General features: G+C 37.3%; 3 protein-coding genes and 1 pseudogene across 3 annotated transcripts; 2 read left to right on the top strand and 2 right to left on the bottom strand.

The window, feature by feature from the left end:
- The first annotated feature begins 917 nt into the window (after nt 1–917).
- Nucleotides 918–1576, top strand: LOC137741681 (protein CLAVATA 3). The gene is made up of 3 exons (XM_068481380.1): nt 918–1002; nt 1150–1220; nt 1364–1576. Exons 1-3 carry the CDS (start codon nt 918–920, stop codon nt 1574–1576), a joined length of 369 nt encoding a protein of 122 aa, XP_068337481.1.
- Nucleotides 1577–18025: 16449 nt separating this feature from the next.
- Nucleotides 18026–19549, top strand: LOC137741310 (pentatricopeptide repeat-containing protein At4g16470-like). Its single transcript, XM_068481030.1, has one exon. It carries the CDS (start codon nt 18091–18093, stop codon nt 19039–19041), a length of 951 nt encoding a protein of 316 aa, XP_068337131.1. The 5' UTR covers nt 18026–18090; the 3' UTR covers nt 19042–19549.
- A 122-nt stretch (nt 19550–19671) lies between these two features.
- LOC137743787 (pentatricopeptide repeat-containing protein At1g05750, chloroplastic) lies at nt 19672–21347 on the bottom strand. The gene has a single exon (XM_068483726.1). The coding sequence runs from the start codon at nt 21338–21340 to the stop codon at nt 19775–19777; it is 1566 nt and encodes a 521-aa protein (XP_068339827.1). The 5' UTR covers nt 21341–21347; the 3' UTR covers nt 19672–19774.
- A 2353-nt stretch (nt 21348–23700) lies between these two features.
- LOC137742981 (receptor protein kinase TMK1-like) lies at nt 23701–27023 on the bottom strand (annotated as a pseudogene).
- Between the last annotated feature and the right edge of the window lie 503 nt (nt 27024–27526).

Below are 27526 nucleotides of genomic sequence, written 5' to 3'. Positions count from 1 at the left end.
CACTTAAGGCGAATATCACTTTTTAAGTTAAATGGTTTTTCAAAGGATTTTTACAAAACTTAATGAATCTTGCAGTTTATATTTTATCTGAATGTCATAGACGGATTGCATGTTAAATATATGTTCTAGCTTGAATATCACAAGTAGAATATGCATAATCAAAACCTAACATTCAAAGCTTGTATGTATTAACTCATAAGTAATTGGTAGAAATACTTAGGTTGGTTAATGGTGACAACTAAACCTTAGTGCTTTAGAGTCTTGATTCTCTTAAACTGTTTAGTATAATTGTTCTTTTGATTTCAATATTGTTGATTTTAATACTTTCGGTTATTTGCACTTGTGATTTAATTAAAATTTTCAATTTTCTAAATCTTGTATTAAATAATTAATTAAAAATTGTTTTAAGCATTAGTTATTCATAGCAGTGTATGGAGACATTGACCTTATTTGAGTCATTTATACTACAATAATCTTGTTTTCTTGAAAATGTTTTTATGTGACTTAACCCTAAATATGCAGGTGACGAAAATTCTCAATTCTAATCAGAAATAACATTCAAAATTAAAAAGAAGAGCCGAGAAAGTAAAATGAGAAGTTTCATGTGAGAAAGTTACTAGCATCTACATTAAATATTTGCAAAATCTGAATTGTGGAGTGACGTACGTGGCTGTGATGATACGATTGAAGACGGCGCTGTCCTACGTCACAGGAAGAAGATCTTATTAGCTGGCTACTATAGCTAGTTAATCATTAATTTCTAGAGAAATGGCTGCATGAGCACGCGGATTCAGATTTTACAAGCCCTTATAAATTGAGTAATCCCCCCTCTCCAAAACTTCACAATTAATATTTCCAATTTCCTCTCGCTATTCTGCTGCACATTAGGGTTTATTCTTAGCTAGGAAATCCAAAATATGGCATCAAGATCATCAGTGGCTTTTTGCTTGATTTTTCTTGTGGCTTCGTGCTTGATGCGGATAGAGGAAGCTGCTAGCACTGGTTTTTCTCTCTCACTGTCTCAGACGCAATACCATTTCCTTATGCATAATAGTTTCCTATATAATATGTATCTGATTTTCTATAAATTAAGCGAACTGCTGTAGATAAAATGGAGTTTTTTTTTTTTGTTCTTTCCCTGTTAAACAGAATGCAGGCGCACTGGCCATGGGTGCCTTGGTGGTGAGGAAGCTGGTTTCCGGGGAAATCAAAACAGAAAGGTACATGCACATTTTTTACTATTTCGATTTTTTCCCAAACAATTACAAATAAGATCTCTTCTATAATATTTATAGATTTAAATTATAAATTAAGTTAATTTCATCTGATCATGCTTCGTTTGTTGACGCATATACATGAACAGATGCTGGTTGCTGGGATCGAAGGAAAAAATAATGAGGTTGATGTTGGTACGAGTGGGAAGCTGCTGCAGGATGAAGAAGCTGACGGCGATGATGATATTATGAATGGCAAGAACAAGTTGGAGGTTGGGTCTGAGTTAAGGAAGGTTCCTTCTGGTCCTGACCCACTGCACCACAATGGAAATGCCCCCAAAAAGCCTCGCACTGATCCTTAAAAGTTAGGGTTTTCCCATCGAGCGGTCGAGCAAGAGCTAGTTAGTTACGTCTATGTACAAGCTCTTAGCTTGGTTACTTCATGCACTAGCTACCAACCAACGGTGACTTTTTGTGTTCAGGAAATGGAGGGCAGGGCATATATCACTATGTAAAATATGTTTTATTGTATGGAACATATATATATCAATGCTCTGCATATTTTGGTAATATATATTTAGCCTTTAGTCACATTTTATGCTCAACTTCTTGTTACTCTCTGTTTCTCTATAGGTCCTTATGATTTGTTTGGTTAATCATACAACAAATTATAGTTTTGTGTCAAAAATTCAAATTAACATGTTCACTACTACAACAAAACAAAGTCTTTTCCTAATAAGTAGATCAGCTGTATGAATTTTAAAGCATTATTACGCTTGATTTTGTGCTGATTTCATAAAATTTTATGATGCTCTAAAGTATACAATACTTTTAACATTTTAGTTGCTCCATCTTCATTTTTATTTTTCTAATCAGACATAAAACAGTTGAAAAAAAAATCTGAATACTCCAAAACATTGTAAAAAATCTCTTATGTACAATACTTTTACCCAGAAGAATCATTTTGTGACATCAGATGGTGTAGCGCATGTCACATTTTCGCCCGTTTTGGGCTTCTCCTGGAGTTGACCCCTGATGAATTGAAAAGTTACGGTAACTGTCACTGTCAAAATTGACTATATGTTCTCAAGGCGTATTTACCGGATTGGAATAGAATCTTGGGATGGTGACATATAATCCCGTATCTTATTTTGGAGAAGGGTTTCAATAGAAATGTATACACACATATAGTGGTTCTGTGTCAATAATACGTAGTAAAAAATTAGTACATGATATTTTATTACTAGGGGTGAAATTTTTTGTCAAATTACCATACCAACTAAATTACCAACTGTACCATACTAAAGTTGTATTAAAAAGTTTGTACCATTGGAAATGTTTGGTATAGTAAAGGTATTCAAAACCATTACTAGTGGTATACCATACCGTATCACTACTATTAATATTATATCATTTAGTTATTCATTTATAAATAGGGAGTTTTAACGAAAAGCCCACGGTACTGTTCACTTAATGAAAAACCACATTTTTACACTAAAAAATCAATCTTGGTACTATTCACTTTACCCTTTATTTTGTCCTTATCGTTAAAACTCAAAGTTTTAAAGCATTTTTCATTAGTTTTCCTTTATATATATACTTAGGTATTATTATCATTATGTATGCACTTTATATTTTTTTCCTAGTCATTTATCCAATCATCTCATCCTCTAACCTCTACTTTCCCAATAAAAAAACTTAAGCTTTATTGTGTTGTGACTCTTCATCTTTTCACTCATCTAGCCATCGACTTCATCTATGTTGCTCCCGTTCCGGCAACTCTCTCTCTCTCTTCGCAGTCCATCTCATCTTCTCCTTCATCAAATTGGGATGTCTTTCTCCCTGGCTTTGTCTATCAAGTTAATTTTTGTACAATTTTAAATAATGTAGAGATGGAATTTAGGAATCTTTGTACTATTTTTTTTAGGGATGTTGGATTCTTTCAGCCATTTTTCCATCTATTTACTTCTTGTTTCTTAAATGAATCTCTATAAAATCTCATAATTAAATAAAAAAGTTTTAGAAACCCAACGAAAGTGGCCAAAACACGTTTGGGTCTTGAATTGTCACATCTCGACCCGGGCCCCCACCACATTCATGGCTCGACTCCACCGTAACACGACATTGTCCGTTTTGGGCCCCGACCATGCCCTCATTGTTTTGTTTCTGGGAAATCACACGAGAACTTCCCAGTGGGTCACCCATCCTGTGATTGCTCTTGCGCAAACTCACTTAACTTCGGAGTTCCAATGGAACCCGAAGCCAGTGAACTACTAAAAAGCCTCATGCTAGGTATAGATGAGAATATACATATAAGGCTTACATAATCCACTCCCCTGGGCGATGTGTGATGTAACAATCCACCCCCCCCTTAGGGGCCTAACGTCTTTGTCGGCACACTTCTAGCCAGGGATTGGCTCTGATACCAAATTGTCACATCCCGGCTTGGGCTCCACCACATTCTGAGCTCGACTTCGCCGTAGCACGATATTGTCTGCTTTAGGCCCTGAACATACTCTCATGGTTTTGTTTCTGGGAACTCAACTCCGAAGTTAAGCGAGTTCGGGCGAGAGCAATCCTAGGATGGGTGACTCACTAGGAAGTTCTTATGTGATTTCCCAGAAACAAAACTGTGAGGGTGTGGTCGGGGCCCAAAACGGACAATATCGTCCTACGGTGAAGTCGAGCTCGGGATGTGGTGGAGCTCGGGCGGGGATGTGACAAATTGGGTTGAAAAAAAAAAACAAAATTTGGCCCAAAACAAAGTGGTAATTACCATTACCATACCATGCCAACCAAACTATTTGGTATGCCGAAATTCGATATACCGAAAGTTTGGCATAGTAATGGTAATAGATTTTGTCATACCAAAAGTGTATGGTAATTGGTACGGTAATCGTACCAATACCACCCCTATATATTACTATATGAAACATCACAACTAAGTACTCGTGTCATAAAAGTTATCTGTTTCGTTTTGGCATTGCTATTTGCTAAGCAATTATCATCAATTTACATGCTAGAAAATCAATCAAACACTACTAGAAATTACTATTTGCTTGTCAAAATTTTGCTCGATAAACAAAATTTTGTCAGCTAAAGTTACTTTGCCCGACAAAATAAAAAATTTGGTTGGATAAAAGCAGTCAACGTTTTGGGGTCTTTAGAGGCTTTAGGCGACGAAAAAAGTTACGTTGGGTAAAGAATTTTCATCAGGCAAGTTTTTCGCGCCAAGGGAAAAAAATGATGCATATTATGCCAACTTTTTCCCAATGAAAAGCAATTCGTCAGCATAGGTGAGTTTGTCCGACGAACCATTTTGTTGGGCAAAGCGTATAATGCGTCAGGCAAAGATCAAGGATGACCTATCAAAAACCCCACGGACACCTTTTTTGCTTAACGCCCTTCTTAACTTTGGCCAATGAACCCGTTTGTCGACCTAACCCCAATTCATTAAAACAAGTTGTGCGACTTCTTTGTCCTTCTCCTTTCTTTCTTCTTCCTTCCATACATTGCTGGTCCTTTCTACCAAAAACTATGCTCTCTTTCTTCACTCATACCCATCTCATACCTATCTCATCCCACCTCATCACCCATCTCTCACTCTCCCTCCCCATATTAAGTTAAGGTTTGTTTTTCATCTCATATTGTTAAATATTTTTTAGTTAAATTGTATAATTTATTAATTTTCTTTCTTGCAAGTTTGTGATTGAATTGGAAGATAATTAAAGGAAAGGTATGTATCTTTTAATTTAATTTTTTTATGAAATTTTAATTTATTTAATAGTGATATAAATGAATGTTGTGATTGTGGGTTGTGTGAAATTTTGAGTTTGTGTTTTATTGAAACATATGTAGCTTAGGTGTATTAAATTTGTACAACATTAGCCTAAGAAATCACAGTGTGAAATTTATTGAAATTTCATAACCTTTATATGAGGTTAATTATGTTGACTAACTTCGTATAATAAAATCGTAAAACCTTATACTCGTTTGAGAGTATGTTAGAGTGTGCATAGATGTAGTACACACCTCTACGATCTAACTGATTCTTGAACTGTCCAGTTAGGATAGTTTGGGAGTGCAATAATATGTGTTTAAGGTTTGTGATAAATGTGGCTAAGTTTTGATTGGGAAAAATTCAGTTGTATCCCCTAATGTTCTTCAAGTGCATACTAGATATTTGTTTATAATATCTATGTCGCACATTTGGGGAACTCTAGGGAGATGCTATCGAATTTTTTACGTTGAAAATAGTTGCTTGAATCGCAAACCGCAACACACAAAGTGCACTTTTGAATGCGATGGGATCATCACCGGAGGCAGAAGGGGATGAATGATCGTATATCAACTTTTCATGATCACTAAATTCTTTAGAAACAGGCACAATGGACAAAAGGGTGGATAAAGTCACGACAGAAGTTATGACGAATATTGGATGGGATCGACACATTTATTGGATTTTCAAGCAACTATGTTGGTGCTCATAATTGTATCAGGTGTCCATGCGTGAAATGTAACAACTGTGTTTGGATGACATTTGACAAAGTTTGATATCATTTGAACGAGAATGGAACAGAAAACACTTACTCGAATTTGACTTATTAATGAGAATCGCCGATTAAAGCGTCAACAACTTCTGACAACGGCATTAACCCCCTTAATCTGGCCGTGTTGATGATGACTAAGTGATAGACATATCGAATGATACTTACCCTAACGCTTAGCTCAAGATGGACGATGAGCCTCCATAGACCCTGAGAAATACAATAGATTGTTGAAAGAAGCTCAGGGAGAATTGTATTACAGTTGTCAAGATTTCTCGATCCTAACAGCCATTGTGCAATTGATGTACATGAAAGTAGAGTGTACTATGACCAATCAGAATCATGATATGATGACGGAGATTATTAAACATATTATTCTGAAACCTAATGCATTGCCTGTAAATCATTCTACATCAAAGAAGATGTTGAACGATCTTGGGTTGGAATATCGAAAGATCCATGCATGCAAAAATACTTGTATATTGTTTTATGGTGAATTTAAGAAGCTAGACAATTGCCCTAAGTGCAATGAGTTGTAATATCGGAAAAACTAAATTCCTAACTAGGTGTTGCATCATTTTCCACTGAAGCCAAGATTACAAGAATAACATGTCGACCCACATTGCACGTAATATGAGGTGGCATAAGGACGAAGATTTTGATGATGATGTACTACGACATCCGACATAATTTGATAAAATGTATCTTGATTTTACGGCGCAGCGAAGAAATGTCAGATTAAGACTTCTTATCCACAACTTTAAACTGTTTGGACATTTTTCAAATGAGCACAACACTTGGCTGATGGTTGTCATGGAGATTCCTTATAACTTGCCCTCTAGTGATGCTTCAAAAAAATCAAAGATCATGAGTTTTTTTAATACTCGGCCCCAAGTCACCCAGTGATTCCATTGATGTTTATATAGGGTTGTTGACTGGTGGGTTGATAGATTTATGGAAAAATGGTGTATGAACATACGACAAGTTCACTGAGAAAATGTTTACTATATGAACAACAGTTATGTGGACAATTCATGATTTCCTAGCTTATGGTATGTTGTCGGGCTGGAGCATCAAAGGTTATATAGCATACCTTATATTAGTGATTACACCTTGTCATTTTGGCACTCATGCTACTTGGGCCATCGAAGATGGCTCCTCTTCAATCATGACTGGCGTAGGGAGTCTAAAGCATTTAATGGGAAAACAAAGTTTTGGCTTAGATCAAGGGAATGGTCCGAAGATGAGATATTGTCCAAGTTGAATAGTCTCCAATTCAGGGAAAAGACCAAGGCTAGTGGAACTGCTAAATTGGACGAGAAATAGTATTTTTTGAATTATACTGGCCGAAGTTGAAAATCAAACACATTGCAGTTCCCATGTATATTGAGAAGAACCTTTGTGAAAATGTGGTGGGAACGACTCCATCTATCGAGGGAAAATTGAAGGACACCATGAAGAATTGTATTGGCATGAAAGAAGTGGGGATAAGGCTCAACTTGTGAGAGGAATGTGTCAATGGTAAATATAAGAAGAAACCGTCAATTATACTTTCAAACCAGAACGCAAGAAAGGTTCCTTAAGTGATTGCAAAGTGTGAAATTTCCAGATAGGCACGCTGACAATATATCAAGACATGTTAAAATGGACAGTGGCATGCTGTTGGGTTTGAAGAGTTGTGATTGTCATGTGTTACTACAACGGCTCTTTTCCATTGGTATTCGACCTTACTTGGACAATAAGGTTGCTGAGACGATAATATATTTGTCTTAGTTCTTCTAGCAATTATGTGCTGAAACGTTGCGAAAGTCAAACGTAGATGACTTGAGCAAGGATATTATATATGTCCTATGCCAACTAGAGCAAATGTATCTATGGACATTTTTGCATGAGTATGGTTCACCTTCTAATACATCTACCAGATGAGGCAAAGCTTGTTTGGTCGGTGCATAATCGTTAGATGTATCCAATTGAGAGGTAATCTTGTTAGTATGTTTGTTAATATTCTTTATCCAGAAATTGAAATAAAATTTCTCATAATGTTGTTTTTTTTACCTACTCATCTAGTACAAGCAGTTCGTCCGCAACAGGGCACAACCCGAAAAATCCATAGCGGAGGCGGTCATTTTATAAAAATCACTTAGGTTTTGTACGATGTATCTTCTAAATGTTGAAACTTCCTTTAATAAGCGCCTGAGCAATGTTGATGGGATAAGCGAACCGAAAAACTATTTGTCTTTGCTCAACCTAGACGACCATTCAGCGAAGAACCTTTGTCTGAACCATTTAAAGACATCGACTTGAAGGTGGCTCATTAGGTCATATTAAACAATTGCAATAATGTCTAGTTATTCCACAACAACATCAAGCATTGATGAAGACCCAATATCCTTCCAATCATGGGTTGAAATGGATAGACAATTGTTTCCGAGTTAGTTTGCCAAACATGTAAGTCTTTTTAATTTTAAATTAATTTGTTTTTGTTTGTTGAAGAAAACTTACATATATAGTGGTATTTGATTAAATTAGATGAGACAGTTGAGAGAAGATAAATCGCCTTTGTTCAACGAAGAACTACTGGAATTGGCATGTGGTCCCATAATAGCCGAAACGTGATTCATGACAGTGGAATAATGCGATAAGTTGTACACTAAAACAGTGGAATATTTGTCCTGGGAAAAATGCAAACAGTTTTTTCTTCGGCAAAATTATAAGTATGGTTCAATTGTTATACGCAAACTGTAAGGAGGTTAAGTTGGAGGTTAAGATGTCCACATGTCATTGGTATGATACAAACCCAAATAACTCAGAAAGTGTTATTGAAGATAATTTCTTGTTATTCATCAACACAAACATTCGATGGTTTGAGGATGATCCCCACATCCTCGGAAGTATGACGAAACAAGTATTCCACCTTGATGATCCAAAGACGAGGGGGAAAGGGTTGGAAAGTAGTCCAATTCATACAATATATAAATATTTGCAACTTTCTAGGACCACAGAAGGATGATAATGATGATACATGAATTGGGTAACAAGCACGATATTCTTTAGTTAAAAAATAAAGTATCCTAGACTGACTAGTCAAAATCACCAGTCAACTAAGTTCAAATTTGTCAAGTAATCAAACACAAATCAATAAATCAAACTTTGCTTATTGTAAGTTTTCCTAATCAATATTACTCCAGTTCAATACACATATTAACATCTAAAATAATCAATGTGGACTAAACATAGGAACTAGTCAACAAGTACAATCATCAGAACCAAAAACCCAGATTCTAGAAACAAACTTAGTAGACCAGTATGTTAGCCTAGTCAACAACAAGGCAATTAAATCTCACAATGCAGCAACATATAGTTAAGCACCTTTACATATCAGTTCATGAACTAAGTAGTTCATACAACATACCATATACATATCTAGATAGTAAATAAGTTTAAGCATGAAGAAATACAAAAGGTTTTGATCGAAAAAATCCACCTTTGATTTAAAAATCAAGGACTGCACGGAGTACCATCCACTAGTGCAAATACCATATAAATTAATACATCAACTTCAATTCCTAAATCTAATCTATGAAGTAGCTTTACCTTTGTGCAACCTTACTTTGCACAAGATGAAGATGTCTTCAATCTTCATTAGAAGGCGTCTCCAACCTTGAACTCTTCTCCTTGCGGCACCGAGACCAACACTCTCAATGCAAATGATATGATGGTGATGATAATGTGAAATCTGGATTCAAAAGACTAGTTAGTTTCTCTAGTCAAATAGTTAAAGGAAGAATCCAACATGAACCCAAAAATAGGTCTAAATGAAGACTTGAAACTTAAAGCTAGACCATGAAAACAATGCAAACCTATTCTCAATGATTAGTAGTTTAATGCATGAAAAACATTTTGGCAGCTAGGGTTCCATAAATAAAAGAGAGGCAAGCTCAAGAGCTTTGAATGCACTCTATCTCTTTAAAATTTAACTAGAAAACCTAAGAACAAATAAGCCCTAGCAATTATTTTTAAGCAAAAGGATTGTTTGTTTTCAGCTAGCAAGTATAAGAAATACTTGTCAATCCAGAAAATGATCTGAATAGATCAAGGGCTAAAAGCAGTCCTTCTACAAAAATGTGTCAGTCAGCCCATATGGGTAGTCTTAATTTGCATGCTCAGCTAGCTAGAAAGTAGCAAGTAGTTTTGACCAGACAACATCAATTATCAAAAGGCAGTAGAAATTTTAAATGCGAAATGCATATGCATGAATAATCCTTTGAAATGATGGCCTAAACCCTTGAGTAAATATTTCCAACAATAACAACCCCTTGTGCAAAGTATGTCCTAAACTAATTTCAGCATGTGTGGTACATATTACATTTTTGACAAGAAAAACCAAACACAATCTCCCCCTTTCACTACAAGAAAATAAGGAATATGTGGCGGAATTAGTGGTGGCACCCAAAAAATCGTCATATATTACGAAAATCAGTGAAGAGATTTTAGAAAGCATCACATAAAAACTTTCACGGGACCTAGAATATTTTTTAGATTATATGCGTCACATATAACCTTCACATTTGTTACACATAAATGGGTAGGAATTTTTACCACCCAAATCAAAGTTTATTGGTAACGAATAACGCGTCACAGAATTTTAAAGTAATGTGAGATGCTTACACGTGAGGCTAAAGATGCTTCAGTAATTGTATAAAAAAACTATTCATAAAAGACAAAAATTAAAAATCAAATAAATGAAACTTTCTTTCATCTTCCATAAAGAAAAAGCTCACTTTCACGAAGCCCCCCTTCGTCTATCTGCACTTTTCACCTCGCTCCCTTCATCTCCCTCTGCTGTGCAGAATCCAATGGTTTCCATCATTGGCGACCACCACCTCCTCTTTGTCTCCCTCTCTTGCCCACTCTTAATTTTTTTTATGCACTTTTTTCCCTATTGCACTCTGATTTGTCTCACTTCCCTGACTCACTCTCTCCCTCAACACCCAGATACTTGCATCTTCAGGTACTTGGTGGTTGCAGTCGAGTAAGGTCTTATTTCATCTTAATTTTGTTTTAGGTTATGCACATAAACTTTTGAGTGAATGAACTACGGAAATTTCCAAACTTATAACCCGAAAATCCAATTCAATTGAAATGATAATTGCATTTCGTTTTGGCAAATTAGTTGAATTAATTCCCAAAGTGTTGAAATGTAATGCTAATTTTGATTCTTACATCATTTTCGGATAGGCTTTTTTTTTTATCAAAAACATGAATCAGTGATATCATCAAAAACATGAATCAGTGATATCAAAAGTTGTGAGGCTTTGGAGGTTGTGAGGAAAGATACCAACGACTTTTATACTTTCATCTCAACAATTTGTACTTGAATTATATTTCATTTTATCAAAGCATCTTTCCTAATTATAATTTTTTGTAGCCACAAGTAGTTAGGGCTCGAGTGTTAACTGAGTCTATAAACAGAGAATATGTTTTTAATATACAATGAAGAGAAATGCTCTCAAGCATAAAGAAGCACCAAGCTTAAAGAGTTAAATGCTATGTTCTACCTCATATTATGAATACTCATGATTTTATAGGCAAAAAGGATCTCAATATACACAATTCATTTTTTTTTTTCATGGGTAAATGCTGGCATAAAAAATAATTCATTTTTACTACATCTTTGTCACAAAGGTACTTGATTCTCAATTTTATCGTCAAATTCAAAGTGAGAAATTCTTGTATGCATTTAGCCATTGTGGGAGGGTTTGACGAAGTATGCATCCATTAGTGTGACTGTGAGAGCAAATAAAGCTTCTATCAACTAGTTTCGTCAACTTGGAAAAGGAGAATAAAGAGTTGCAAAAGAATTGGAAAAAGAAAAAAAGATTTGAAAAAGAAGAATGATATTCTAGTATCACAAGTGAAAGCTCTTTTAGCAAAGTAGGGGCAAGGCATCAACAACTCTATAGGTACTGATGATGATCTTTAAAATGTCGGGGGTGCATATGCTGAAATGGAAGACCTTGATACAGATGAAGACTAATTTAGATTACAAACAAAACAAAATAGGTCCAAGTTTTCCTAATAAAAATTTGAACTCCCCCCATAATTAGTACTTTCCTAGACACTAACTTTAGAAGTCTACAGACTAAGTGGCGGCATCAGAGCGGAAGGAAGAGCCAGAAACATAAATTTCTTCAACGCCACCGTTAAAGTTGTCAGACGAAATCGAACGCAAAGAATCACCATCATACTAATGTTCTAGAATATGCACACGAGACTGGAAAAACAGAGTGGGAGGTAGGAAACAAAGGAAGATGAGGATTTTGTTGCCTTAAAGGGTTGAGGATGAAATGAGGGTTGAGAATGTACTTTGAAAGCGACAATTCAAATTTCAAGGATTGAGATCGCATCCTTCCGCGAAGAACTAGAGATGGAGAATTAGAGCTATAGGGTAGAGCTTGATGAGTCAACATGGTGGCACGAAATCGAAACTGTGAGAGAGGATTCGAATAGAGGATGAAGGTACATTTAAACCTAGAAAGGTTAACAGGGGTAAACACCTAGGATACTGTGAAAAAGATCTAAAGCATTGAGAACTATTGTACGGTTGAGATGAGAGGAGTTGTGTGACAACCCGTCCGGAATAATTTGTATCGTAGGTGCAAAAAGACTAAAATGCCCTTGGACGTTAATTGGTGTTGTGGGGTGTTGTTTTGTTGTTTTTGGTGGTTAACTCTACATGACACACACACACTCCTGTGACTCTCTCTTTTTATTCTTCTCTGGGACTTCATCCCATTTCCTTTGCAAATGTACGGACGAACTTCAAAACCAATCTTCCACGCACGGATCGACGTCTAGAAGGTAAGATTCAAACTCCTTGCAAGCTCCTGAGTTCATCCATACCATTTGTGAGACTTGAAACCTTTGAAAACCTCGAGAATCCTAACCCCAGTTTTCATGCACTGTTCATGCACACGTGATCGTGAAGTTCTTAGGAGTTTTTAAGATCACAGGGAGGTTTAGGAGGTCCTCATGAAGCTCGGGGAAGAAAGTTGGAAGGAATTGGATGTCGAGATCGTGAGTTGCAGGTTTGGCCGGAATATCGTGGGTTTTTCCGACGAGATTCCGTTGGTTTTAGGTTGTCAAAGTGGTAAGGTTTTGTTCTACTCGTTGTAAACTTCAATTTGGTACCAATTTCATGGAATTTGGTTGAGAAATGAAGAAGATATGAAGTTTTGAAAAATTTTCCAGTTTCCAACAACGCAGACGGCGGCCGGCGAAACTCACCGGAGAAGACAAGGGAATATTCCGTTAAGTTAATGGAATATTCTCAACGGTGTCAACTTAGTTTTAACGGAATATGCTTGCTTTTGGACAGAATATTCCCTATTGCCGTTAGAGATTCCGTCCGTGTGCCAGGCACGTGCCTGCGCGTCGTCGGCACGTCTAGCTGTGCCTTGGCCAGCGCGTGAGGGCACGTGTGACGTCAGAAAATTATTTTAAAAATATGGGGTTGTTCGTGAGGTTAAGTAGATCACGTTGGTGTATTCACACACCCTATTTGAGCATTGTATGAGAAGTTATTACCTAGTTTTGGTTATGTGCTTTAAATTGACGTTTTTATAGTTGTTTCGCATATAGGTGAGACCTATCCTGAGGACAAGTGCAGTCACTCGAGGCAAGGGGGTTACGACCCTTCCACATACCAGTGAGTGGGCTTTTGGTTTTCTGTAAATACCTATATACTTGTGGTTTTTCCCAGAAAATGATATGGAATGTTTATATGTTTTAAAATGCCATGCATAGTCTTTGCCTATTTTAATTATGCATTAGTAGTTGCATATATTTATGATTGGTGCTGCGGATGCATAGGTAAGTGCCAGGTAAGTTATGGTCTAAGATTGTGAATTAGTGGTTATGTAAGATGCATAGAGAGCTCATAACCTGCACCCCCGGTGTTAGTGCTCCCGTCCAGAGTAGGGCACAGTCCTTCACGTGATGTTCACCTCCTGCACCACACGCTCATCTTAGATCCAAGTTAGGTGCACAGTCCTGTCGTACAGACCACTTTAGGTGGTTCCGACTCGTAGGTGACCCGCGATTATTCGCCCAGTCTTCACGTGATCATAGCACTTGAGAGTATTTATTTACACCCAGTCCTGTCGTATAGACCACTTTAGGTGGTTCCGACTTGTGTGCAGGTATAGTTAGTGAGTTGGGGATTTAAGCTCTAGATTCAGCCGTACAGGTCATGTTAGGTGACTCCAGCTGACATGTTACTTGCATTGATTGACATTGCCTGGGTTACTTACATTTTATGTGGAGCCATTCGGCATGGCATATTTCTGAGCATGTTTTTGATATATGTGTATATTCTATTTTCTAGGAAACTATACAGGTTTTACGGCGAGGGGTTAAAACTTTTGATAATGAAATCATTTTGAAAAGCTTTGTTTTTGCCCACTCACACTTTCTATTTTACGCCCCTCCAGGTTCTAGTTTGGGTTGCTTTTTGGTGGCTTACGAGGAATCCACGGCATATCTGACAGATTGTCACCAGTGTAGGACCACTTCTAGGTGTGTTTAGTTAGCGTTATTCCTCTGGACTGCACTAGGCTTTCTATGCTTTGAATATTGTTTTTCACCCTCACACTTGCACTTGTATGTTAACTACTTTGTTTTGTAGTTTGGTTTTTATTTATTCGTACTTTTATTATTATCTTTTGCTTCCGCACTGTGCACATGGCTACGTCATCCTCACATGATGGCCAGCACACCTTGACTTCCGTCGGGGTGTGTCAAGTTGAACTTAGTGGGAATTAACAAAAGTACTAACCAGAACCAGTGACTTGACAGACACCAAATTTATTACACTTGTGACATTTGATTTTCCCCTTTAACCAAGAAACACCAAGGTGTGCCTTATCACAGGTTTTATGAAGTGGTTATTTGCCTTCTACACTATTATTTCTCACATGCAAGCTTGGGTTTCTTTCCCATCTCTTAATTTTCCCTTTTTCCATTTTTTATTTTGTTGCTTGAAATTGTTGTATTGACCAATTGAACTCCCATATCTAGGATTAACACTAAGTGACTTAAAAGCCCTCTTTGTGTCTGCATTAACATGTCTCTCTAACCTTGGCTCAAAGGCTTTCAAAGAAGCCATATTTCTTGTGCATCCAGTGTGCCAGTGTCCTTGGTTTCCTCTATAATATTCATTATAGAATCATAGGGTCTTGTCAAACTAATTAATAATTTATGTACAAGTTTCTACTTAGGTAGTTCTTTCCCCAAGGGTTTCCATTTGGTTCACAACATCAAACAACCTAGTAAAATAATCTTTAAGATGTTCAACCTCTCTCATGCGTGTATACTCAAAATCATGTCTAAGAGATTGAAGTTTTACTTTGGTTACCTTCTTGTCACCTCTATATTCTATTTATAGGATCTCCCATACGGCTTTGGATGTTTATTCATTTGATATTCTAGGAATGATGGCATCTGAAATTGCCCCTTATATTTTCCTAGTGCCTTAGCATCTATCTCTCATCACATTGTCCCTCAATATTGTTTTCCGAATCATAAAGGGCTCCTCATGATCCTTGGACTCATCATCTAAATCTGGAATTTCATACTCTTCTCAAACCAATTTTCAAAGATCTTGTGACTTGAAAATGGTGGTCATCCTAATCCTCTAGAAATCATAGTTCTCGTTATTGAAAATGGGAGCTCTAAGCTCACTGCTGCTTGATCCAGACATCTCTCAGTTTTTAAACCACTTTATGGGGTTTCAAATGTTCGAAATCTTGCCAAAAAGATAGCTTCCACAATACCCTGTTGATTTAATCGAACCTAGGCTATGAGGCCATGTTAATATTTTGTATTTTGGGTGTTCGAATAAAAAGGAATTTCAATATCAGTTAGAACTCAGAGCAGAGAGAATGAGAATGTAAGAGGGTGACAACTGCTAAACATTGCAGCTTGGAATCATATATATATATCATAGTAGTAGGGTTTTGGTCCCAATTATAGTCATCAATCTTATCTCTATTGAGAAAGAAGACTAACTCTACCAAACATTGTACCATTCTAACCTTAACCATACAACCTAGTTTTAATCTCAACCCTCCATTTGTTTTTTAGGACTTGGCTTGAGAACTAGCCATTGGCTTGTTGTTGTTGTTGTTGTTGCTGAAGACTGTTTGACTTCAACAATCAAACATAAAACGAATTATGAATCTTCCAAAATTAATTGTTGCATAAAGAATTTCCATAGATGGAGATTCAATTTCCAAGCTGTGGACATTTCTAGATCCAAGGCCAGATATAGAGGAGATTTGATAGGGTTAACATGGGGTTGTGCAAGGGGCCTTACTTTATTGGCATAGAGTGTTGAAGGAAGCATACAATAGGTGTTTCTTTCAGAAAATACCTCAAATGTTTTTTTTTTTTTTTCCAACCTAGAATCGTTTTTAACTTTTTTTGTTAGACAATGTCAGAAGTGCTTTTGGTGGTCTAAAACTATTTTTACCTATATTAAAAACACTTCCAAACAAACATAAATTATTAGTCTTAGGACCAAGAAAATCTATTAATTTAGTGGAATATTAAATAATTGATAAATTAATCATTTATTTATTAATTTATTGTTTAATTAATAGCTTATTAATTTTTTAAGGTATTTTGCATTTTCTCCAATGCTCTTAGCATTTAATGTTACGTAGTACAGAAGTGGAACACTATTGCAAGCCAAAACTCTATTTAAACAAAAAATGTCTTAGAGCTCGTTTGAAAGTGCTTTTAAAATGATTGAAAACGCTTTTAGAGAAAATATTTCCGGGTTCCAAAAGCACTTAAAGTGCTTCCTATAAGAAACACATAACTGGTATTTCTTGCACGAAGCACTTTAAGTGTTTTTTATTTTTTTTTATTTTTATTTTTTCAGGATTCACTTGCATTTTTACTAAAGATTGGTTCTAAAAATATTTTCACAAAAAGCACTTTCATCCATTTTAAAAGCACTTCCAAAGAACCCTTAGTAATAGGAAATTATTAATTTATATATTACTTGAGGGGATAGGATCAAAGGACAAATATTTTTACACTTCTTTATAGCCTTTAGATTTTATAACATCCAAGGGTTCTTATTTATTCATTAAGTGACTTGGATACTTATGTGGATTTTAACTAATATTAAAAATAAAAATAAAAACATAAAATCTAAAAAAAAAAAAAAAAAAAAAAGTTTGTAAATCCACATAAGGATCCAAGTCACTTAATGAATAAATAAGAACCCTTGGATGTTATAAAATCTAAATGCTACAAAGAAGTGTAAAAATGTTTGTAAAAATATTTGTCCCTTGATCCTATCCCTTACTTGAGACTTAAATGAATTTTTTATTAGGTATTAGAGCATCTCCAAAGGTTATGTGAAAACTCCTACGTAAACATACAACAGTAAAAAATGGCAGCAAACTCTTTCCGACCGAGCCTTTAGTTTCTTACATGGCGCTGAATCAATTGAAGGCAAAGTTTTTTGCTGTCAAATTTGACAGCAACTGTAAAGTTTGTTAAATGATTTTTTAATAGATGTGATGCAATATATAATAAATGTTATTGTATATCAAGTATTTGATTTGTTGTCTCACTAATTGAACCCCACAAAGAGATAAAAAGAATTATAGAATGATAATATTATTTAACATATAGTGTGGAGTAAAAAATTGTACAAAATGTTAAATTGCCACATAAACCATCACGTATCATTTTGATGTTTAAAATGTGACATTTCATTTGGAAATGCTCTTATCTTATAAATTGAGCTTATTATTAATTTAGCAGAGAATGAACTTGTGTAGTCGTGAATTAGTAGAGAATGAAATTATGACACGTTTGTGCCTACGAAGATCGGTTGAGTTTGTAAGGATCGTTATTTTCGCTTAGACCAAGGTCTAGGTTCAAGTAAGTCTGCCATACCCTTGCTAAACTTTTTTTTTTTTTTTTTTTTTAACGAACAACAGTGTTTACATTAAGGGGGAGATGGTGGCCTTAAACTTACAATGGGTTAGTAATAATGTAATTCAAATTTTTATTTGACAAGAATCGAACCTAAAACATCATTTATAAATAAACAGGAATACCACTAATTGTAAAACTAGGTGGCCTTCCTAAATTTTTTTGTTACCTAAAAAAGTATTCCACCCTGAGATTTTTTCCAAAGAACGTTTTTGTAAAGTAATGATTTGTTTGAATGGAACGGTCGAATTTGATATCGCGTTAGGGTTTCACGATTGTGCTTTCAGGAACAATTGCTCCCTATACAGGCAGCAATGGCTGTTCCTCCACCTCGCGGCCTCATACCATTCTACGCCACTCTACTCGACGGCTGCAGTTCGTCCAAGAACCTCCGAACCCTCACGCAGCTCCATGCTAAAACCATAAAACTCGGCATTTCCCGCCACGACTTCATTCGAACGAAGCTCCTCTGCTCCTACGCCGCCTCCTCCCAACTGAAGCAATCCAACCTTCTCTTCTCCTTCTGCACTAGCCGACCAACCTTCATATTCAACACCCTCATCAGAGCCCACTCTTCCCAAGGCCTCTTCTCTCAGTCTCTGTCCATTTTTCTCCGAATGCTCGCCGCCAATAAACCCTTCGACCGCCATACCTTGCCTGCGGTTCTCAAATCTTGTGCCGGGTTATCGGTGTTGAGGCTCGGCAAACAAGTTCATGGAGCTGTTTTGGTCAATGGGTTTGGCTTTGACTTGGCGAATTCGAATGCGTTGATTAGTATGTATGCCAAGTGTGGTGATTTGGCGGGTGCCCATAAAGTGTTTGACGGAATGCTAATGAGGAATGAGATTTCTTGGTCGGCAATTATGGCGGGTTATGGGATGCATGGAGTGTTTGATGAGGTGTTTGAGTTGTTTGATAGGATGGTGGAGGCAGGAGAGAGGCCGGACGGGGTGACTTTCACTACGGTGTTGACAGCGTGTAGTCATGGAGGGCTGACGGAGAAGGGAAAGGAGTATTTTGAAATGATGAAGCAGAGGTTTGGGGTGATGCCCGGGTTGGAGCATTATACCTGTATGGTGGATTTGTTGGGTAGGGTGGGACGGGTGGATGAAGCAGAGGAATTGGTTTTGGGGATGGCGGTGGAGCCGGATGAGGCATTATGGGGTGCATTGTTGGGGGCTTGTAGGATTCACGGGAAGGTAGAGGTGGCTGAGAGAGTGGAAGAGATGCTTTGCGGAAGGCGACCTAGTGTAGCATCTATTTGAGGCATTTAACAATGAAGTACTTGCAAAACTACACCAGTTCTTTGCTCATGATGCTTTTGGGGAAAAATTCCCTTCTCAGGTTGCCTTTGGGATTGAAATTTGTTCATAAAGCCTATATATACTTCTCAATCTGAAGGTTGCCTTCTAGTTACTGAGAGTTCTACATGTGGCTTTCGAATTTGTGGTGGGAACAGATGCAACAGACTATGCACGGACTGGAATGCTTTCTCTTCCATTGCTATGGAACTTGACTTTGTGGGAGAACATATTTTGATGGCAATGGATATAACTGCTAGAGGCTGTAAACAACCCAAGGAAGAAAGAACCTTCATTCATCACTTTTCGGGTCGATGAAGTTCTCTGTTGTTGGTTTGGTGTTTCTTCTCTTCTCATTTCACCGATGCTAATATCATAAAGTTTTTTTTTTTAACTTGTTTGTACTGGTTTTTTCAGTACCATGTCATAGTTTTAGTTCACATCTCACAAACGAATTATATAGCAAAATAATTTCCGCACACCCATTTTCTCGTTTTGCACATTTTTTTGTTTTTTTCCCCTTGTGTTAGATTGAATAAACATAGGGAATTCTTTTTTTTTTTTTTTTTTTTTTGGGGGGGTGGGGTGGGAGGGTGTACGAAATCACTTCTTGAATTATATTGACAAGACTGGTTTCGGAGCTTCACAAGCAGTCGCAGAAATATATTGTATTCTTGAATAATCTACAACTACAGTGTCAATCAAACTTGTACGGTTCTCTCACAATGTTTTCTGGAACATACCCACATAATGTGAGCTCAAAGGAGAGAAGCTCTAGGGTTGAATATATACAGTCTGTGTCAACATGGGATTTATCACCGGCCACGAATTCATGAATGTTACAGTCAACCTCAACGGAACTACATCCCGGTGTCTTCTGTACTCTGAGGTCTTTCATCTTCTTCCTAACCTTGTTTGCACCATCCCACCGTCCAGCAGCTGCATATATATTCGCTAGGAGCACATAGTTGGAATCAACACCAGGATCAACCTCAGAGAGGTACTTCATCAATCTTTCAGCTAAACTGATGTTCCCAATGGTTCTACAAGCGGCCAACAAAGAACCCAACACAACTTCATTTGGTTTCATCGGCATGTTTTCTATTACACCCAAGGCATCTTCCAACCTCCCTGCACGGCTATAGAGATCGACTATGCATCCATAATGCTCGATTCTGGGTGTTATTCTGTGAACTCCCTTCATGTTATCAAAGTAATGGAGCCCCTCATCGACTAAACCAGCATGGCTGCAGGCGGTGAGTGCTCCAGTGAAGCTGACCCCGTCTGGCTTGAGCCCTTTCTTCTGCATCAGGTTGAAGAACTCAAGAGCTTCCTCTGCGTGCCCATTAACTGCAAATCCCACAATCATCGAGTTCCATGATACCAATGTCCTTTCCGGCATGTTCTCGAAGACTTGACGAGCAAAACCAATACAACCACATCGAGAATACATATCAACCAACGAGTTACTTATCCTAACATTGTCTTTAAAGTCTCGCTTCATAACAAAACAGTTTAGCCACAAACCTAGACCAAGCGTTCCCAGATCTGCACACGCAGCGATTACAGCAATTATGGTCACATAGTCTGGTTCAACTCCCGCGAGCTGCATCTCTCTAAACCACTCCAACGCTTGCTCGAACTGACCTTTCTTGACAAACCCACCAATCAACACGGTCCAAGAAACCGCATCTCTCTTAGGCATTTTTTCAAACAGCTCAACCGCATCCCTAACCTTCCCATTTTTCATATACCCATCAATCATAGTATTCCAAGACATTGAATTCTTCACATCCAGCCCATCAAAAACCAACCTAGCAAAATCCACACCGCCACACTTGGCATACATATCAATCACCGCCGTGCCCACCATCACATTATTTGTATCCAATCCGAGCTTCCGGGCATAGGCATGAAGCGAAGGCCCGAACAGAACGCCCTTGGCCGGAAAATGGGCGCAGCCAGAGAGAAGTGTAACAAATGTGACGTGGTTGGGTTCGACGCCAGCTCGTCTCATTTGGATGAAGTGAGCAAGAGCTTCAGCTAAATGACCATTTCGGCAGCGGTGGGATATTGATGAGGTCCATGAAACAGTGGGGTCTATAGGGGTTTTGGTCCTTTCAAGCGAGAAGGAGTGCTTCCGGTACTGGTTCGGATTAGGGGAGGTGGACTGGGAAGGGTTTGGAAGTGGGAGAAACGGCGGTGGTTGTTTGGGAAGTTGAGGGAGTTGGATTGGGGTTGCTGTGTACGCGGGAAGACTCATTGTTTAAAATACCGCTATTCTAAAGAGCCTCACTCTAATAAACAAGGGATGTGGCAAGATCTAAAATGTTATCTTGTCTAAATTATAATTTTAATCAGACCTTGAAAAATAATATACGACGCAAAAACATGACACGAATAAACATAAAACTTATATAGTTAGGCCTGTAAAGTGGGTTTACACAATAACAATACGTTAGTTAACGGGGCTGGCTAATGTTCATTCGCAAAATACGATAGACTTGTTATATATCTTTTATTTCTGAAAAATCATTTAGCATAATAACTTGGTCATTTTTTTGTAATGTGTTTCACATAATTAGGTTTCATGATATTATAAGGTGCTTGCTTTATGTTCAACTTGTCAACTTGATATTATTTGAAATGTCTCATGTCGTGGTGATTCTTGTCAGAAATATAGAGAAATTAGTGTATGGTTGAAACACAATTCTACACATAAAATTTACAAATTAATTTGAGTTAATACATTTAGGCGTGAAAAGTTAACATGTATGTTGTCTTGAGAATAATGTTACATGACAAAAAAAGGGGTGTGCTATCCACACACCCTTTTTTACTTCTCACACATCTTTATTAATTTATGTCCGTTGATCTTCTTCAATTCATTCAATCTGACGGCCGGAAACTTAAAAGGTGTGGGAGAAGTAAAAAAGGGTGTGTGGATATCACACCCCCAAAAAAATGATACGATACAAAAATGTTAAAACACTATATGTAACCAGCACATTGTTAGTACTTAAAAACTTAGGGAAGTTTTTGGAAAGGTAATGGGTAAGTCTTCAAGCGGCTTTATATCTATTAGATTGACAAGTAAGTAAAAATAGTATTTCATCAATTCAATCATGACCGTTTATTTCATGTAATACTGAGTACTCCAGACTATTAAAGAAAAATTAAAAAGTAACACCCTAGTTTACTACTTGCTCCAATTCAAGGTTAACTTTGACATTTTTGCTGATAAAATGAGCATGTGACATACACATGTGAGATTAAGTTGGACTTTTTAAAAGTGTAAAACTATCCCGTATGTACTTCATTTTTTTTTATTTGGAGAATTATATAACGAAATAGACAAATTGTTAAGAAATATTGGTTGTTGACCCTAACTATTGAAAATATTAAGTCCATAAGTTGTGATAACCATACAACTATGACAGAGAAATTTATGAATAATAGCATTAATTAGCAAAACACTCAAGAGGCATTTTATGTCAATCCTCTCCTTCTCAAAGTGGATAGGTTTTATGAAGTATAAAATATTCTGAATTTTTTATCCGTTAAATCTTAATTTTAATATTTTTAATTAAAACTACAACGAGTAAAAAAATTCAGAATACCTGATGCTCCTGACCACTGTAGAAAATCTTTCCCTCAAATTATGTTTGTTTAAATAAAATCAGCAGGTTCTTGTGATTTGGGACCAACTTCACAACCGCCGATTTTTGTGCTGCAAAGCGACCTGTGCACTTTCTAAACTTTATTTTAAAAACAATTGCCACTTAGTATTACTATTTAGTGATTTTTTTTTTTGTAAATGAGAGGTTTTAGGTTCGATTCTCACCAAAAATAATTATGGTCAATTCTCACCAATTTTTTTTTTTTTTAAAGTACTTATGGTCAGAAGTAATTTCAGGAAAAGAAATTCTATTAACATCACATTGAAATTTTTAATAAATATACAAGTGCTTCCTAAAAAACAACTTTGACGTGTTTTTTTCGAAATAAATAGACAACATGTGTTTCTTCGCAGAAAATTTAAGAGTTCAGTCAGTCTTAAAGAGTGAGTCAAGTCCGTACATAATAGGTTGACACCGGTATTAACTAGTAGGGTTAGTGTTCACTTAAAACACACGTTTTTATACCACAGCTATACATTATCTTTATTATAAATCTTTTATTTTTCTAAATACATTTGTCGTTTTGTAGCTCAGTCAGCATTGCATTCAAGATCCGAACTGTTTATTTTGTAAATCTTTCATCATAAATAATCATTACAAAAAGTTGTTCAAATCCGACACATCAAAATCTACAAATGGCAGGGTTATGTGTTTGGATATGATAAGTTAATGAATCGGCTTTGAGTTTAGAGTAACTTCACGTGACGCCGACACGACACGAACACAATAAAACACAACATTCTACTTCAAATCCAGAACTCATGTAGTATGTACCCAAAGAGCAAAATAGAGATTGCAGCCTAAGCAGAACCAGTGAAGCGAAAAATTACAAATAACAAGTCTGTTTGCATTAGTTCATGTCTTTGACTGCTTCAGCCTTCAATCACAAAAACTAATTGATTTTGGTCCATGCTTAAAATTGCATCTATTGACTGGTTTGAAATTACGTGGTAAAAATATGATCTCCGACGCATGTGAATTTCACGATCAACTTTTCTGGAAAATTGTTGCAACAGGAAGGGAGCTCCCGGGGGAGCGTTGATATAGGCCGATGGCTTGGTTCCCTCGCTGTGCAATGACCAGCTAGTTCAGCTATTATCGAAATGCTCTCAAAAGTTTCTTCATTTACTTCAAGAGTTAGGTCAATTGCAGCCACAAGCTTCTCCTTGCTTGACTTTATTCACCAAAACCACTCGGCCAAGCACCTGCTTTCATCTGGCCGGTTCTCATCAAGCGCCATCAATCCAGTTAAAAGTTCCATTAACACCACTCCAAAGCTGAACACATATGCTTTTGTTGTGATTTTCCCCATCACTGAAATCAATGATCATGATTTAGTAAGACAAGTTATGTAGATTAGATGTAAAAGTACATAACGATTTGAAAACTAAAATATTCAATCATCTGCAGGATATCACATAGAGTCCCTCCATTTCAAGGAAACTACCGGCATTTTTAGCTAAAGTAAGATGCAGTCACCAAGTCGCAACCCTATGGAAAAAATCGACAGCCAATAGAACTAGTTATCTTCACTTTGTTTCAGTCACAAAATAAATGTTTAGTTTAATCAGCATATTGCTTTCTGATCTCTGAGTGAACATACTTTGGTAAACCAAAAGAGATAGTACGAGAATTTGATTTGCAGGTCATTTTATCACCTTGGTGTTATTCAAAAGCGATTTATCTCTCTTCGAGGTGAAAAAATAAAAGGAATTTTGAATTTACAGCAGTTGTAGACATGTGTTACAAGTACAAGACAACATCAATTTATAATCGTAACATGTATATGATTTTACAGCAGTTGTGCAATGAACTTAAATAATTCGATTCCAGAAGCAAATTTGATAGGGGATTTAAAAGAAATCTTAGCGGCATATTCAGGTGCAAGGTATCCAAATGTCCCTGGAAGCTTAGTTGCAACAGACTTCTCCCCATCTGGAGTAAGTTTCACCAACCCCAAAACTGAATGTTTTGCATCAAAGTCATCACCCAGAAGAATATTGGAAGATTTGAGATCTCGGTGTATGAAGGTTTGGCGGGCTAAATTATGTAGGTATTCCATCACTCTTGCAACATCCAACAGAATTATGAGTCTCCTTGTCCAAGATAATGGCGTCAGATTGAAGCTCTTCCAATGGAAAAGATGCCTGCTAAGAGCGCCTTGAGACATATACTCATAGGCAAGAAGCCTTTCATTTCCTTCGACGGAGTAACCCAAAAAAGAAACCAGATGTTGATGACGAACCTTGGAAAGAACATCAATTTCTGACTGAAATTCATCCAATGCTTTATTACTGATTACCCCACCTTCCATTCTTTTAACTGCTATTTTTGTCCCATCGTCTGGTTCACCCTTGTAAACAGTTCCAAATCCGCCACAGTCTAGCTCATTTTCGGGTGCAAAACCTTTAGTCACCTTTCGAAGAACAAGGTTCCCAGCCTCAATCGTATGAGAGTTATCTGTTCCACTGCTGAAGTTACTGACAGTAGTCCAAGTTTTAGTTGACAAGCTTCCGGTGGTATTACTAGAAACTGAAACCTTATACATATTTTCTGGATCAGATGGGTCTCTAGGGTGAATCACAACTGAAGAAGGAGCCTCCGAGATATTTTTTTTCCTTTTTATTACAGCAGTAAATAGACAGACAAATCATCAGAAGGGTCGCAACAGAAACAACTACAATTCCAGCCACAATAATAACTGGTTTGGATTTTTTTAGAACTTTGCGGTTGAACATCCACTTGGACAGAAGAACCAGATGGATTACGACTTGAGTGTGTAATTGGAGAAGGTGGACTATGGGATAGTGGTGTTTTTCCACCACCATATGATGGGGTATCTGATGGACTGTTCGACGGAGGTCGTGACTTGTTAAGTGGAGGCGGGCTTCTAATAATGGAGGAGGGGTAACTGTTTGATTAGCAACTAAAAGAGGATTTCCCTCGGTGATAACCTTCACAGTGTCACGGAATTTTGGTAAAGGAGGCTCGATTATCCAATAATCTCAAGGATTTCGACTCAGTAAAGTTAGTAGGAACTTTACCACTAATGTTGTTTCCTGGAAGCCTTACATCAATCACAGAATCTAACTTTGCAAGTGAAGGACTCAAATTAGCAATTAGCTTGCGTCTAGGCAAATTGACGACGGAAACCTTAGTTTGTGGATTGCAACTCAATCCCAACCACGACGTCTCACATGGATTATTATCAGACCACTTGGATGCAAGACTAAATGGATAATTCAAAGCACTAAGGAAATCCAAAAGTGCAGTAACTTCTGGGGCACATTGTAGCCCAGGATCAGTTTGACAAAATGGATTAGAGTTATAAGAAACATTACCAAACTTGAACTTCGGTATTGCACCCATTAGTCGGTTATTTCCCAGGTCCAATTTGTCAAGCTTTATGTCTGCCAGTGACTGCGGAATCAGACCAACAAGTTGGTTGCCATTAAGGTTGAGTTCCCTGAGAGAAGAAAGATCATCAATGTTTGCCAGAATTGTTCTGGTGAACTGGTTTCCATGCAGCCAAACCTGTGTTAACGACGACATTGATGCAATTACATCAATAGGACCAATCAGTCTACCATCTTGATTATTCAACCACAACGTCTGCACCAAAAACTCTGCAAAACTAGCCGGAATCACACTTGTTAATCTATTAAACAAAAGTTGCAGGACAGTGAGGGACGGCAATGCGCCTAAAAACTCCGGCAACGGTCCTGCCAAATTACATTCAATCAAGGACGGATTTTGCAATTGAACAGATTTTGCCAACTCATTAGGCAAAGACCATCCGGTAGACGCATTCAACGGAATGTGATCCAATGCCATAACCCTTAGACTGATAAGACCATCAAAGAAATCTAAAAGGATTGTATCGAAATCATTGTTATCCAAGTAAGCAAATTCGAGTTCTAATAAGCCACTAAAGGTAGGCAATTTCCCATTAAAGTTGTTCCTTTGGAAGCCAAGGTTGTTGAGCTTAGATAGCTGGTTGAAGTTCTAGGGCAAAGGACCTTTTAGTCCCATTTTCTGAACCTTAATCTATGTGACTCTGTCCCCATTGCAGTACATATGAGGCCATGGAGGGCCGCAAGGGTCGTTTCCATTGTCTGGCCATTCCAAAAGCTCTGAATTCTCCAACCCTTTTCTGAAATCATTCAGAATTTTCAGATCACCTGGGAAAGTTGCTCCATAAGTCGCAATGGAAACACACAAAATTAGAAAAATGCATATCCTCCTCCTCATCCAGCTTTTCTCCATAACCAATCAGTCACTACAACAACAAAACAACAAAAGCCCAAAAATCCAACTGGAATTTTACAGAATTCTCCAAAACAGACTGTAAAAGCCAAAACCCAGATTCTGAGGTGCCGAGAAAAATTGGAGAAGAATTGGGAGGTATTTTTTTTTGGGGGGAGTGGGGTGGGAATTGGGAAAAAACACCCAGATGAGAATTCAGAGTTGAGAAAAAGAAAAGGCTATTATCCCATACCAGTTGGGTACAGCCACATTTTCGTACAATTAAAGTTAACTTGGATAGAGCTTGGATCAAGAGTCATGACGAGGTGATTTTGGATGGGTGGCACAAAATTTTGCAGGCATTTTTCAGGGGCGGGTTGCGGAGGTGGCTTGTTATATGAGTCTAGCTTAATGGCGGAGACAGAAGTGATATGAGGAACGGTGATGGCTTGAATTGAGAAGGGCTTTGAGGTCGTTCAGGTTGAGTTAGATTCCAAATGTCTCGTGGACATGCTTAATGGGAA

The sequence above is a fragment of the Pyrus communis genome, chromosome 8, assembly GCF_963583255.1.
Source record: "Pyrus communis chromosome 8, drPyrComm1.1, whole genome shotgun sequence".
NCBI classification, from domain to species: Eukaryota; Viridiplantae; Streptophyta; class Magnoliopsida; order Rosales; family Rosaceae; genus Pyrus; species Pyrus communis.
Note: the sequence above shows the minus strand (reverse complement) of the source record. Positions and strands in the feature narration are given on the sequence as shown.